General features: G+C 53.5%; 1 protein-coding gene across 2 annotated transcripts in view; it reads left to right on the top strand.

The window, feature by feature from the left end:
• The window catches only part of GRM4 (glutamate metabotropic receptor 4), a 200,609-nt gene that overhangs the window by 118,948 nt on the left and 66,589 nt on the right, over positions 1-15,072 (top strand). For both annotated transcript variants that reach the window (XM_075910067.1, XM_075910066.1), the window contains exons 3-4: positions 4,734-4,869; positions 10,663-10,817. In XM_075910067.1, the coding sequence (XP_075766182.1) occupies positions 4,734-4,869; positions 10,663-10,817 (291 nt within the window). The remainder of the gene's footprint in view (positions 1-4,733; positions 4,870-10,662; positions 10,818-15,072) is intronic.

The following is a 15,072-nucleotide window of genomic DNA, read 5'->3' as shown; positions in this document are numbered from 1 at the left end:
GCCAGATTCTCATCTGCAGGAGGAGGTTGTTCTCTCTGGATGACAGGAGTTCTGGGAAATCTCTCTGCCTTGGCAGTTGTGTGCTAATTACTCTGACCTTTGCTTAAGCAGGGGATCCTTCAGCGGCAGGCGAAGCATCAGCCGTGTCATTTACTATGCAAATTGAGACCATCAATTATGTCCAAGAGGTCCCGGAATGTTTAATTTTCTTTCTCTTTTCTATTTTTTTTACTGAAGCCTGCCAAAAAAATTGCAGCAAGGTGCTGTTAGCTTTTGGCGGGGCCAGGGCTGGCAGGCATTCAGGGTTCAAGCCCTGTGGGCAGGAACGTGGTTATTCATCCCATTTTCTTCTCATTCATTCTCTCTTTCTTAAAGTTTTAATTAGCTGCTACTTCAGATGCCCAGCAGATTGGCTTGGCGAGGAGGTTGCGGAGAGCTCCCCTCTCTGTGATCAAGAGGTCACCCTAGCTCAGTGAGGAGCGGAGGAGCTGCTATCCCCAAAGAAGCCAGAAAATCATCTGGCCCCATCACCTGTCTGCTACAGCGAACAAAGCCAGATGCTTCAAGGGAAGGGATGAAACTCTTCCAAGGTGTGAAATGCTTCCCTCCATGGAGGCTCCTGCCTGAGGTCTTGTACCATTTAAACTGCAAGGACTTGAGCCTGGTGCCGGGGTGGATTTCACCCAGGGTGCGTCTACACAGCACCCTTAGCTCAAAATAAGCTACACAATTTGCCCTACACAGTGCCAAATTTTGAAATAATTCGCTATTCCGAAATTCCCCTTAACTCTCATTTCCTCCTGACCCAACAGCGGCCTGGAGCATGAGGGTGGAAAGCCCTATTTAGCCTCCCTGGCATAATTGCTGGTTAGAAACGAAGCCCATTTCTCCTGGAATTCCAGGTGGTGACATCAGAAATTCATTTGCCCCTGTTAGGTATCTCTCTATATTATTATTATTATTATTATTATTATTATAAATATCTCATAGACCTGGAAGGGACCTTGGAGGTCCAGTCCCCTGCCCTCCTGGTAGGACCAAGTCCCAGCTCTGACAGATTTGCTCCAAATTTGCTCTCAACCCTTGGTTTATCAGGCCAATACTCAAAGCACTGAACTATCCCTCCCCTCCCCCAGAAGGTGTCTGTTCTGTGTTTGTACAGCACCTACCACAATGGGGTCTTACTGGATGACGGGGGGGGACGAAGGGGGAGACGAGGTGCGACCACAATACAAACACACATAATGGAAACAATTATGATATATTTCAAATGGGCCCAGCGCCGGATTATTCCAGAGCCGTTAGGTAACTAGAACAGAACATCTGTGGTCCATCGCTAACCAGAGTAGGGACTAAACTGGTGATCACCTATTTCTGGGAGGACAGGGAGCTCAAAACGGAAAGGGCCACACTTTGGGCGATAGGTCTGAAATCCAGAGGGTGTTGAGCCAGTTTATATACTCCGTTGCAAGAAGCAGGGCAGGGACTGGACCTGCAACAACAAAGAGAATCCGAAATGATGAACGCAAGGGTGGGGGCAGAGGGATGCTGCTTTGAACTCTGAGGTTGTGGAGAGGGTGAGGGCAGAGGAAGGCTTGGTGGAGACACCGGCGAGTGGGAAACTGCTGAAGAAAGGAGACGGAGGGGAGCAGCGCCTTGAAATGACAGACAATGAAAGGAGTAGGTGGATGGGAGAGATTAGCTCTCGAGACGCCTGATCGGCGGCAGCGACACGACAAAGGGATGACGATACACATCAAAGCGAGGCGTGAAAAAACAATCTGAGGCAGTGGAAATACGGGGAAGATTTTTGTCTCTTCCCCGGGCATGTACCCGGGGGGGAAGAACCTAGTGAGCAAATCTATTCAGAGCACTTGGGGCCCACCCCACTGCCCACTGCAGACAACCGGTGTCAGCCCTGGGTGGGGGCAGAGGGAGAAAGACAGCCCTGTGGCAGCCACTGGTGCTTCTGGCTGAGCAAGGGCACATGCTCACGATGGCTGCGCGACATAGTGGCGATGGGAGCCGCTCTGTTCGCTTGTCGTATTGCATGGGGTTTCTACTGTCCTGCACTGCTCTGTTGTAACTCTGTGCGTGCGTACTGCCTCAGTTTCCCTGGTGCCCAGCTGGGGATGGGAGGTTTGGGTGAGACTCTGCCTGGGGGGAGGCTGCTCAGCTCAGCACCTACACAACGGCTCAAACTCTCTTGTAACCTGAGCCTCGGTGGGAGATGCAATCAGGTGACACTTTTGCCTCCGAAGCTGGACCAAGGCAGGGTTGGGCCTGCCTACACGGCTGGGACCAGTTGCTGAGTGTGTGAGGGAATCTCAGGGGGCTTAGGATGCAGGGAGGGGGCCCATGGCGCTGGCTCTGGGCCACCCTCTCCCCAGGATGGATTGGTCTGCCTGCTTCTGGTTCCTGTGGTAACAAGTGTGTGCTACGCTGCATCCCTGCAAACCTGTTGTGCCCGCTGGCTGACAGTCACGTTTGGCTACAGATGGAGGGCCGGGCCCGGTGACTCCCACACTCTGTGACAGGTTGTTTGTTCCAGTAACACGGAGAAGGCCATGTGAGGTCATGGCCCTGTTGAGGTAGGTGCTGCGTGCACAACCCCGACACACACACACAGCGTGTCCCCCTGCCTCAGTGAGCTCACAGTCTATAGACCAGACAGACACAGGGTAGGAGAAGAGCTGAGCTCAGGTCTCTTGGTGCTGCTGCTGATGATTCACTGGGTGATGTGGGGCAAGTCACGTCCTCTCTCCCCATCTTCAGTTCCCTGTCCATAGCACGGAGATGGCCTGATGGCCCTTCACCCATTGTCATCTGCCTAGTTTGCTTAGTCAGTGAGCTTTTGGAGGCAAATAATTCTCCTAAGGAATTTATGAAGCTTTACTGACATTCAGCTTCCACACACACATTCCTATATTAGGCTCGGAGGCCACTTGTTACTGGTCACAGCCAAAATATCAACCTGCGTGCAGCCCATTGGGGTTCTACGTGTGCCCACAAGTTGTTTTGTTCACCATTGCCTGCGCACACGGTCCCCAGATTCTGCTGCTTATCATCAGTGTCAGAGTTTTCTCCCGTTAAGGCTAAAGTGGCACACATGCAAAGCAAGGGCACGTCACATGAGGTGGGGGCTCATTGCACACACTGACCGGGAGAGCTGCGCGCTCCCTCTGCAGCCAATCGCAGCACTGCTGCCGTTCAATCAGCACCGCTTGCGAACTCCACACCTAGACTATGTCTACACTGGCGGGTTGTTGCGCCAAAAGTATGCAAATGAGGCTAAGCGTGGAATATCGCCAAGCTTCATTTGCATACCTAATGAGTTGCCATTTTTGCGGAAGAGGCTGTTGCGCCAGAAGGAGCTGTCTACACTGCCCCTTCTTGCACAAGAAAAACCCTCTTGCACAATGCTGCTACGCTGATTATTTTCAGGAATAACGGCATTGCACAAGAGGGCTTTTCTTGCTCAAGAAGGGGCAATGTAGACAGTGCCTTCTAGCGCAAGAGCCTTTTCTGCAAAAATGGCGGCTCATTAGGTATGCAAATGAGGCTCGGGTATATTCCACGCTTAGCCTCATTTGCATACTTCTGGTGCAACAACCCGCCAGTGTAGACATAGCCCTAGTGTGGTTCGCTGTCCCATGTAGTGGCTCTTGGACCACTTACAGTGAGAGAGAAGAACAAGGGAGCTCTACGGCATAAGCTGAGAGCCAGCTGGCTGTTAGCTCGAGCTGTAGCGGCTCCTACACTGAGGTCCCTGGTTCAAATCCACCTGGTGGTGGTTACAGATGTGCAGTGAGCAAAACTACCCTATCCTGGGAGACTTGTCTTGGTTACAACAATCTTGTGGCTCCCTGAGATGAAGGAGGGCTGCTTATGTGGCCCCTCTCCCTATCCTAGGTGGCCCCTCACAGGTATAACACCTAGCAACAATATTCCTGTAAGCATTGGCCATCATAATTACAACAGGCGCAGAACCAAGAAGGCCTCTGTGGCTCCAGAGAGGCAAGACAAAGCTTGGCCCTTGCTTTGTATTCACGATAACAAACAAGTGATGTTGCCACTGGTGACTGGCCATTAGCCAAAGCTAGAGGAGGGAGGTTTAGGGAGCACGTTCCCAGTTCACCCTGTTGTCTTTGCCTCCGTTACTTCCCCCACCCCAGCCTTAGAGACAATATCACTGCTATTCCATGGCTTGCTACAAAGTTCACCCAAACAAATCTTCTTTCTCAAGATTTTATCCTCTTTGGTCTCATGCTGGGAGCCGGTTCCTTATGCTGACACACACAACTTGCAATCATAATTTAGCTAGGTCTCGTATAGGCCTGTGTTTCTACTGGTTGGGCCAGTCTCTCGCTATGTGTTTGTGCGACTCCCGGCGCTATGGGGGGCCCGATCCTGCCTGGAGCCTCTACGTGCATTTATGCAGAGCATATTGGCATTGGCTGCCCCTCCCCATGTGAAAAGGCCTCACATTGGTCTTTGGCGGGTTTCTTTAGGCTATAAATAACCGGCATTCCCCACAGGCCCCAAACGCCATGCAAATCCCAGAGGCTGCAGTGCCGTCAGCAGGGGGCGCCGAGGTTTGCCCCCTCAGAGACGTGTCAAACGTGGGACTCAATTGGGTGTCCACCCCGCAAGACGGAGCACTGTCTGGAAATGGAGTCCGGCCGGGGGCGTTGAGGGCCTCTCAAAACACACCATGTCTTGTCTGCCTGCAGGGGGAGTGTGCGTGGCCCAGTCAGTCAAGATCCCTCGGGAGCCCAAGACGGGCGAGTTTGATAAGATCATTCGCCGTCTCCTGGAGACCTCCCACGCTCGGGCCGTCATCATCTTTGCCAACGAGGACGATATCAGGTGAGGGGAGAATGGGGTGAGGGGCAAATTGGAAGATCCTTCCCACTCCTTCAGCCTGGCAGGAATTAATCTCATCCTCAGCATGGTGCCTCCCCTGTGTTGTGATTTGCTGCATACTGTATATAATTATAATGAGAAGAGTGAAGGCTAATGGTTAGAGCAGCAGTCTGGGAGTCAGGGGTCTATTCCTGACTTTGCCACTGACTCTGTGTGACCTTGGGCAAGTCATTTACACCCATGTGTCCACAAGGGGCTGCTAGTTTTGGGGGGCTCCATTTCTGGGTGCCTAGCCTGAGTCCCTTAAAAACAGACTCTGTTCCCGCAGTACAGTGGGGAGCTGCGACAGATGAATCAAGGTGACATCCTGTGGTTTACGTTGTTTATGGAGCCTAATGATTCGCAGTGATTTACACCTGATTTTTGTAAGTGTCTAATTTATTAATCAGCAAACATTATGTAAATATGAGTAAACTGGGATTTTTAAAGCCGTTTACATCAGATATGGAAATGATCAAAGTTTTTTCCCTCCCCCTCCCTTAATAGAAATGTCTGAAAACCTGACATTTGCGCTCGCTCGCTTCTGTGCTGAGGAATCAGGGATTTCCTTTGCCGTGTAAATGGCAAGCACCATGCAACAGGGGTTTGTAAACATTTACTCGTGCAAGGGGTGTGTGCACACTGGGGAATTACATCCTATTAACACTCATCAACACACACAAACATCCCTGGAAAATGCAATTCTCTGTAGCAGCAGCCTGATCCCTACGGCTGGTCAGACTCAGCTCTGTGACACCGGAGGAATTAGTCTGACCTCAGTGGTGTGGCTTCAGATTTACAGCTGGGTGAATGGGATCGGTGACCAGCTCCTGGCCTACTGTTTAGCAGAGATATATGCAGCACCAGTTTGCCTGTTCTTTATGGGCCAGCTGCCCCACTGGTGTAAATCAGAAGAGCTCCATTGACATGAACGTGGCTGCCCCATGTACACCAGCTGAGTTGGCCCAGGCATGAGTGTTTAACCCTGTCATAGTGCACCTGCCTAGCACAAAAGGGTGCTGGTCTTTCACCAGAGCTCATGGGTACCAGGGTCATTCAAAGGGAGCCTAAATGAATCATTTTCATTAGGATTGTGGTAGCGCACAAGGCCCCATTTGGGGTTGGAGCCTCGTTGAGATAGGGGCTAAACTCAGGAAAAGACACCAAGTAGTTTTTAAGGACCAGATGAGCTGGTGCTATGTGGTAGAACTCCATTCATTGGCCTAACATCAATTTACACCCACTCAGAGCAGGTCCTATACAATGTTTTCTCTAAGCTGTGCAACTTGCGCGGCTGCTCAGGAGAGATTCAAATGCTGCCCAGCTAATTAGCAACCACAGCTGGCAGCAGTGGATCGCATGTGTAGAAACTGGTGGTGCACATCACCACATGCCTCGGCGCACAGCACAAAATTTATTACACACATGCACGGAAAGGGCAACAGAAGCAAATCCGCAGTCGGAGAAGCGTGCTTCAGCTGCCTCTGATTCCCTCTCAAACCTACTTGATCTGAATTCCCTGCCTGGGCTGTGATTGTGCCGTTTGCTGTTGAGCCTCCCCGCTTGTCACCGGACCGGGGGGCAGCCAGCTCTGGGTGCTAGGGAAATGGCCATGCAGCAAGGAGTGCTGATTGGCCGGGCCTGCGTCACAGATGTTCAGCATCCCTGCGGCTCTGTGGAGTGTGGCTTTTTAAAGAAAATATAATACTGCCATCTGGACTGGGGTAGCGAGTAATTAAATCGCTGACATAGGAGGTGTGAGTCATAAATCTGCCTTTATGTTTAATGAGAAACAACTGGTGTGTGTGTGGGGGGGTAAATTCTCTTCCCAACAGTGCACCTACAGCTCTATCCACCCCAGGGAAGTCCGTCTCACTTACATCGGTGAGTTTTGGGGCAGGTTCCCCGAGTTAGCGGAGCAGCGCTGGGGCGGAGCGAGAAGAGTGTGATGAGACAAGCCAGGAGGACAGGACGGGACAGGATAGAAGCATGGAGATCTGTGGGCCTGTTAGAAGAGCTTAGACAGGCAGAGCTGGCCGGATGCTGAGCGGTGCCGAGCGCTGGAAGGCACAGGCCTTCAGCACTGCTGGGGATCCAGCCCTCCAGGGAGTTGGAGAGAACAAAGAAGTTGCCTTTTAGAGGCGTGGAAGCTGAAATCAGCGAGACCAGGCCAGAGCTCCCGGGGCTGTACAAACACACGGAGGATTGGCTCTGCCCCACACGCCTTCCAGCGCGCTTGAGCATCATGCAATGAAATCGTGGGGCGGCCCGTTTCCAAGGAGTCCCCCCCTCCCCGCGCCGGGCTGCTGATTTCAGCGGAAGCATGCCAGTGAGTGCCAGGCTGGGGAGAGAGCGAGGGTGCTGAGTGTCGAGGGCAGAGCGTTCTGTCGCTGGCAGCGTGGCAGTGGTTGGCTGCCCGGGAGGCATTCAGGTGCTGGGCATTCGGGTGCCGGAGGCATTCGAGTGCCCAGTTCAGGGGCTGCCCTGGCAAGAACATACGTCTCGCTCCGGCAGCTCGCGAGGCTGACCCGAGCTGCCTCCCTGCACGCACGGAACCTCCTCCTCCGCGCTGGAGCCTTTCCAGCCTGCTGCTGCGTAACCTGATTTTTTGCCTAATGTGCAGTAATTAAGGGGGGAATTGAATTACCTGTCAGCCAGTATGCAAATGGGGCTGGAGAGCCAGACGCGCACAGCTCTCGCAGGAGGAGGCAAGGGAAGTGCAGCTGAATGGCGGTGGCGGGGGCTGGGCCAGCTGCGCACTCTGTCGCTCAGCTGGGGCCGGGGTGCGGTTCATGCTGCTGCTCCAGTTCACCCTTCCTGGCTGCAGCATGCCTCTAAGCCCCCCCACTTATCGGCTCGCTTCTCCCCATGGCTGTGGCCTCCTGCCCGCTGTCTTCATGAGACACAAGCATCACCCCCAGTTCCATGCTCTGTGGGTCAGGGATGTGCCTCTCTGGCATGCACCCCTCTTTCCCACACAGCTTCTTCTCTTCTCCTTCCCTGCCTCCTCCTGGCGTTCCCCTTGTGCCTCACTTGCTCCCTCCACCCTCCCTTTCGGCTTTCACACATGCCCCCATCCCTCCTGCCTTAGCCTGCCTTCCTCCCCACCCTGTGCTGCAGGCTTGGTTAGAATCACAGGGCAGCCGCCAGTGGAACGACAGGGCAGGGTAAATTATTCAGGGATTCTTCCACTGATTGCCTGACGCTCTGCAATATTTAATAACTCTCTTGCCTACAGCGTTTCCCTGCTTAGATACCAGGGGTGTCATTCACCCCAGCCCTGTGACTGGCACCGTCCTTTCCAACATGGCAGGGTGGGGACTGTTCTCTCTGGGCGGCACATCTTTCTTTGCCTCCCCATCTCCTGCACCCTCTGTGCCCATGCAGTGCAGGGCCGGGTCTCCGTAGGACAGGGCGTGAAGTCTCACACCTTTTCCCTTTGCAGCATGAGAGCCCAGCAGCCGGAGATAGGTAGGAAGAGGGAATCGGGTGGCAAGACAGGAAGGGGGTAGACTGAAGGCATGGCAGCAAAGGAGATGGAGACAGAGCGAGGAAGAGGGTGGAGGAGGCGCAGCTATATTAAGCCCTGTACCACAGCCCCTCTGTGTTACATCTGCTCTATGCCCTCCATTCACTTTTCTTGTTATTCTATTGGTACACCAGTCGGGCTGGTGAGAAATGCAGAAAATCAGACCCTTTGCAGGTGTCAATTCGGGCGGCCTTCATGCAGCGTAGCATGGTTTGACTAGAGGTTCGATTTGTTAACCGGACTAGTTAAACCAGTGTCAAAGGCTGTGGGACGCTCTAATTTTGGTTTAAACAGGTTTGTTATGATGTAACTCAAGGCTCGGTCTACCGACACCGTTCCCCCGTGTCACTGAAGGTGTGGTAGGAAACGTAGCTCAACTAAAATCAGCTCTTCCTAAAACAAAATTAGACCGTCCTCCCAGAGGGTTGCACCGGTTTAACAATGGCTGATTCAAACCAGTGCACACGTTTGTCGAGACCAGTCACAGCTCTGGTGAAGCCAATGGGACTAGTTTGATTTACAGCAGCTCAGGATCTGGCCCACAAGGTGAAACTCTGGTCCCATGGAGGGTTGCAGAGTGAGAGCAGAAGTTGCCTAATAACATATTGATCACAGCTCCCGCCCAGTATTCCCTGTAAGTTGTGTGCTCGGACGGCCACTCAGAATAGATTCAAATACCCCCCCACAACTGATAAGCACAGTACCCACAGCCAGCAGGATGCGTTTCTGTTGTGGTGCACATCCACATGTGCCTTGGAGCATGTAACAATATTTATTCTGCACATGAATGGAAAAAAATTAGAGGGAACATTACTCCCACCTTAAATGTTTTAAAATGTATTTGTTCGATAATTTTTCTAGGGGATGAAGCTAGACACACTCCACGTTAGTTACCATGATTTCTAGGACCGGTAGACAGTCTGGCTTTGAGGCTGGGGTCAATCCAAAGCCACTGGGAAAACCTGGAGGTAGAAACTGGGTACCAGAGCCAGGGGATCAAAGCGGAGGCCGTAGTCAGCCAGAGCCAAGTGTCAGACTGAAGGGTAGGATGGGAGCAAGCAAGGTAGCAGACAATGAGGGATTCGAGGCAGAGGCAGGACAAAGGCAAGGCTGGGCGGGAGGCAGGAGCAGGCACAGTGGTAGGCGACGTGAGTACTGACAAGCTGGTGAACTGCTGTCACTGGCGTATGAGTCACTCAGATTACATGGCTAATCAGGCAGCCCACTGCAGGCCAGCTGGATTGATGAGGCTGCGGAGAGACTAGCTCTGCTGGGAGTCCTAATTTCTGACTCACAATCCCCCATCCTTTGTTGCTTTCTCAGGCCAGGTCTAGAGGAGACTCGGAAAGTCAGCTTAAGGTATGCAACCCCAGCTATGTAAATAACATAGCCGAGCTTGGCACCAACGTCACAGTTTGTTCCCATCCGCTTCCTTTACTCCTCACGACTGAAGAGGAGCAGTGCTGGGGGGGAGGATGGGGTGCCCTCAGCATTCAATTTAGCAGGGCTTGACTAGACCTGCTAAATCGAGCACCAGAAAATCGATCTCTGGCACTGTACATGTAGACATGACCTCAATTCCTGGGCCTTTCCAAAAGTCGGTGATGCGCAACGTCCCAACCTGCTAATTAACAATGGGATGTTTATTCTGCCCCATACCTGTGTTCCTTTAATCGCTTTTTAATCAACAGCAGTATTGACAGGATCTCCTTTGCTTCCTCATAAAGAGGACAGGTCATTGACTCCGAGCGATCCGGGTCCTTTGGGGCAAGCAACCAATGTGTTTTTTAATGTAGCTAACTACAGATGTATAGATCTAGGAATGAAGAATGCAGGCTGGACCCACAGGGTGGGGGACTCTAGCTTGGGCAGCAGCGATGCTGAAAAGATTCGGGGGTTGCGGGAGCTATTCAGCTGAATGTGAGCTCCCAGTACAAAGCTGGGGCCAAAACCGCAAATGTGATTGTGGGATGCCTCTCGGATAGGCGTGCCAAGGTTATTTTGCTTCTGGCGTGGCCGCCGCTGGAATGCTGGGACCAGGGCTGGCACCCACAGGTCAAGATCGATGTGGCTAAATTGGAGAGAGTTCAGAGCAGAGGCATGGGAAGGATTATCGGGTTAGCCAACACGCCTTGTATTGATTTGGGCACCCCATCCTGCGCCTGCTTCCTGTCTCCCATGCAAAGACTCCGAGCTCAGACCCTGCTGTTTGGCTTTTCTCTGTGCAGGAGGGTGCTGGAGGCAGCGAAGAAGGCCAACCAGACCGGGCACTTCATCTGGATGGGCTCAGACAGCTGGGGCTCCAAAATCTCCCCTGTGCTGCACCTAGAGGAGGTGGCCGAGGGATCTGTCACCATCCTGCCCAAGCGCGTGTCTGTCAAAGGTACGTGGGGCCTGAGGCTGCAGCTCCCCCGGCGGCGGCTTCAGGCTGGAACGGGGGTGGAGCTAAGAGAGGGGGTGGAGCTTGGGTGAGTATTGTCACTCTCCACTCCCATTTTGAACCCTCCCGCTTCCCTGACAAAGGGGTCATCAGGTACCTTCCCTGTCTCCTCTTCTGTGCTGTTCCTCCCCATTCCCTCAGCCCTGCTGCTCCTCCCTCCTGCCTCTCTGGCATGCCACTCACCTGGTTACATCCTGGCATCTCTCCTCTTTCCCCTTTGCAATGGCACCAAGCAGAGGCAAACCCTGAATCCATTGCACACGCACACACACCATGGTGCCTCTGCGGGAGTGCCCGGAAGACAGAGAGCCCCCTTGATCATGCAGTGACCTTTGACCAGCGAGGAAAACAATGCAAGTTCCTGTCCAGGTGGCAATCTAGGTACAGTCAGAACTGGATTTCGGTGCCCAGCTGGCAGGGATACTAGGCATAGTCCCTCGGGGAGGAGGAAGAGATGGAACTGGATTTTGGTGCCCGTCTGGCAGGGATACTAAGCATAGTCCCTCGGGGAGGAGGAAGAGCTGGAACTGGATTTCGGTGCCAGTCCATTGGGGAGGAGGAAGAGCTGGAACTGGATTTCAGTGCCCAGCTGGCAGGGGTGCTGGGCATAATCCCTCGAGGAGGAGGAAGAGCTGGAACTGGATTTCGGTGCCTGGCTGGCAAGGGGGCTAGGTACAGCATAGTCCCTTGGGGAGGAGGAAGAGCGGGAACTGGATTTTGCTGCCCGGCTGGCAGGAGGTGCCAGGCATAGTCCCTTGGGGAGGAGGAAGAGCTGGAACTGGATTTCAGTGCCAGTCCATTGGGGAGGAAGAAGAGCTGGAACTGGATTTCGGTGCCTGGCTGGCAAGGGGGCTAGGTACAGCATAGTCCCTCGGGGAGGAGGAAGAGCGGGAACTGGATTTTGCTGCCCGGCTGGCAGGAGGTGCCAGGCATAGTCCCTTGGGGAGGAGGAAGAGCTGGAACTGGATTTCAGTGCCAGTCCATTGGGGAGGAAGAAGAGCTGGAACTGGATTTCGGTGCCTGGCTGGCAAGGGGGCTAGGTACAGCATAGTCCCTCGGGGAGGAGGAAGAGTGGGAACTGGATTTTGCTGCCCGGCTGGCAGGAGGTGCCAGGCATAGTCCCTTGGGGAGGAGGAAGAGCTGGAACTGGATTTCAGTGCCAGTCCATTGGGGAGGAAGAAGAGCTGGAACTGGATTTCGGTGCTTCTCCAGAATGCAGAGAGCCTTCACCTGCCTCTCACACGTCCCCGGCTTAGAGAAAGCCTCCCTGAGAGCCCGGTAATTATTCTGAAGCACTGGGGTGAGTGATGGATCCCAGGTGAAGTGGATGAAAGGCTGGCAAATGGAGGTATTATCAGGGCAATTGCAGTGAATTATTCAATAAAGCATCATCGTTCCTTTGCCGTGGGTAGGTGGCTGCTGTGCGTTAGCAGAGGGCATCTCCGCACAGGGGGAGAGCAGCACAATTAGCAGGCCCGTTACCTTAGTGCCAGGCTCCCCATCCAGGAAAGCCTTAGCACTTGGGAAGCTTACAGCACCCCCCTCTTCCATGGCCAGCCTGCTCAGCCTTATAGGGCCAACCCCTCTTGTTAGCTCCCTAGTGATGGGGGTGGGAGATGGCTCCAGCTCTGACTCTGCCCTGCTCAGGATCAGACATGGATCAGCATGGCCCCATTGCCAGCAACACTGTGGATCTGGCCTTTTAAAAGGCAGTGTTGTCCAGTGGTTAGAGCACAGTTGGGACACCTGGGTTCTACTGGTGGCTTTCCCACTGACTGACTGTGTGTTCCCCTTCCTCTGCCCATCCCTATTGTATGAGAGAGATGTTGATGCCTGTCTTCTCCGGCGGGTAGGAAGACTAGTGAAGGAGTGTTTGGAAAGCGCTGTGAGATACCTGGATAGCAGGTGCTGTGGAAGGACAACATAAATCTGACAGGAGTGACTGCCCACCACTGAAATGCAGCCACCTCTGGGATGGAAGGGGGCAGCCATTTTGAGATGCTTAGAGTATAAAATGAAGGGGGATTTCCTACCCAGCTGATCCCTCAGTGAGACGCGATGTGAGCCGTGCCTGGCTGTTTGGAGCCTGCCGTGCCCTGCTCCGGCCTCCCGGGCTGAGCCGTGCTCCATTCATTATGCGCACAAGAGCACGTGCTGCACAAGACGTAGCGCACACTTGCCAGCGCTGCAGGAACCGCCGGGAGCCACTCCCCCTGCTCCTACCTGTGGGGCAAGGCAAAGAGAGAGGCGCATTCAGAATGGAGTGGCTAGGATCTCCCCTTCCAGGAGCAAACGCTAGAGTGGCCCTGGCGTGGGCATGAAGAGAGACTGGCGTGGCCCGCTCACAGAGGGTATGTCTACACTAGCCCCTTAGATTGATCGAGGGAGGCTAATGAGGGTGACCGAAATTGCAAATCAAGCCTGGGATTTAAATATCTACATTCCTCCTGCAATGAGGTTTACCAGCTAATTCGATTTAGGGGCTTTAAATCGGAATCCCGTTTCACTGCCGCGTGTTACTTCGGGCTAGTCAATTTCTAAAATGGCGACCGGCCGGGAACATGCAAATCAAGCGCAGGGTATTTAAATCCCGGGCTTGATTTGCAATTTCGGTCGCCCTCATTAGCCTCCCTAGATCGATCTAGGGGGCTCGTGTAGACGTACTCAGAGTGACTTTCAAAGCAAATCGGTTCTTTGGCTCGTCAGCGCTAGAACCAAAGCTCTCAAGAGCCTGTTTCTCCCAGTCCCTGCCGGGAACTGGTCACATGCCCTGAGTCTGGCTCCACTTTTAAGGTGAGCTAAACCAAAGCCCTGGCTCCTAGCACTGCCCTGAGCTTCAGCAAACCCTGGTCTGATGGCTTGAGTACCCCTAACCGAGGGGATCGATGTTATAGGAACGCTTGTGGTCACTGCGTCCTGCTTTGTACCCCTTTACCCCTCCCATGGGTGGGCGGTAGCTCCCTGGTACGTTTAAGATCCCAATTGCCTTTCCCTTGTTTGTTCCCTGCTCAGCGCAGGGAGACAGATCTTGGCAGGGCACATCATGCTCCCTGCTGTCCATCGCTAACCCGGCTTCCGGCCAAACCGCCACGTGCATGGATCCGATGAAAGGTTCTGACGGCTGCTCCCCAAGAACGCTGATTCCCTCTGCCCTTTGCAGCACGGGCTGCGGAGCAGTGGGGGGAAAGAGCCAGGCGCACGGGGGCGGGGCTCAGTGACCCTGCATGCCCAGACGTGAGTGGGTTTTGTTGCTTCTTTGAATCAGCGCATGGGGCAGATGTCCCCACAGGGCTCTGCCCCTCGCCGTGGGGCCCGAGGAGCCACTCCTGTCTCACGGGAGGGAGGTGTCACGTGCACTGCGGTGATAAGACAGTGCCTGCCCCCCAACCTGGTGCTTCAAGGGCAGGCACAACACAAAAGGGAAGCAAAGAACCAGGACCTGACTTATATCACTGGGCTGGGATGCCGCGGCCTCGTCGCTATTTCCAGCTGGCTAACATAGGCAGCACGAGTATGTGTCTGTCTGCCCACACAGCGGCGAGGTAGACGTCCTCTGCCATGACAAACGGGAGGCTGCATGGGGTGGCAGGTCAGGTGGAGAGCTGGGAATTGCAAGGCCAGGTTCTATTGCTGCTCTTGTCTCGCAGGGTGACCTGGGGTGAATTGCTTTTCCTTACGGTGCCTGATTTCCCCCTGCTGTAAAACGGTAACATGGTTGCAGCTCTCCCTTTGGGAGGTCTAGGCATGCACCATGCTGCGTAGCAGGGCTGGAAGACTTGAACACATGCAGAATCCACCATCCGGGCCAAAGAGCATAGTCAATGCCTTGCTCCATACAACATCTGCCCCAGCTGAGGGCTCTTGGCAAAAGAGAAGAGCAACAAAAATGATGAAAGGTCTAGAGAACATGAGCTATGAGGGAAGACTGAAAAAAAATGGGTTTGTTTAATTTGGAAAAGAGACGACTGAGAGGGGACCTGATGATCGCTCTCAAGTTCCTAAAAGGTTGTTATACGGAGGAGGGAGAAAAATTGTTCTCCTTAACCTCTGAGAATAGGACAAGAAGAAATGGGCTTAAATTGCAACAAGGGAGGTTGGACAGTAGGAAAAACTTCCTAACGGTCAGGGTGGTTAAACACTGGAATAAATTGCCTAAGGAGGTTGTGGAGTCTCCATCCCTGGAGATATTTAAGAGCAG

The sequence above is a fragment of the Pelodiscus sinensis genome, chromosome 27, assembly GCF_049634645.1.
Source record: "Pelodiscus sinensis isolate JC-2024 chromosome 27, ASM4963464v1, whole genome shotgun sequence".
NCBI lineage: Eukaryota > Metazoa > Chordata > Testudines > Trionychidae > Pelodiscus > Pelodiscus sinensis.
The sequence above is the reverse complement of the archived record's forward strand: the minus strand, read 5'-3'. Positions and strand labels throughout refer to the sequence as shown.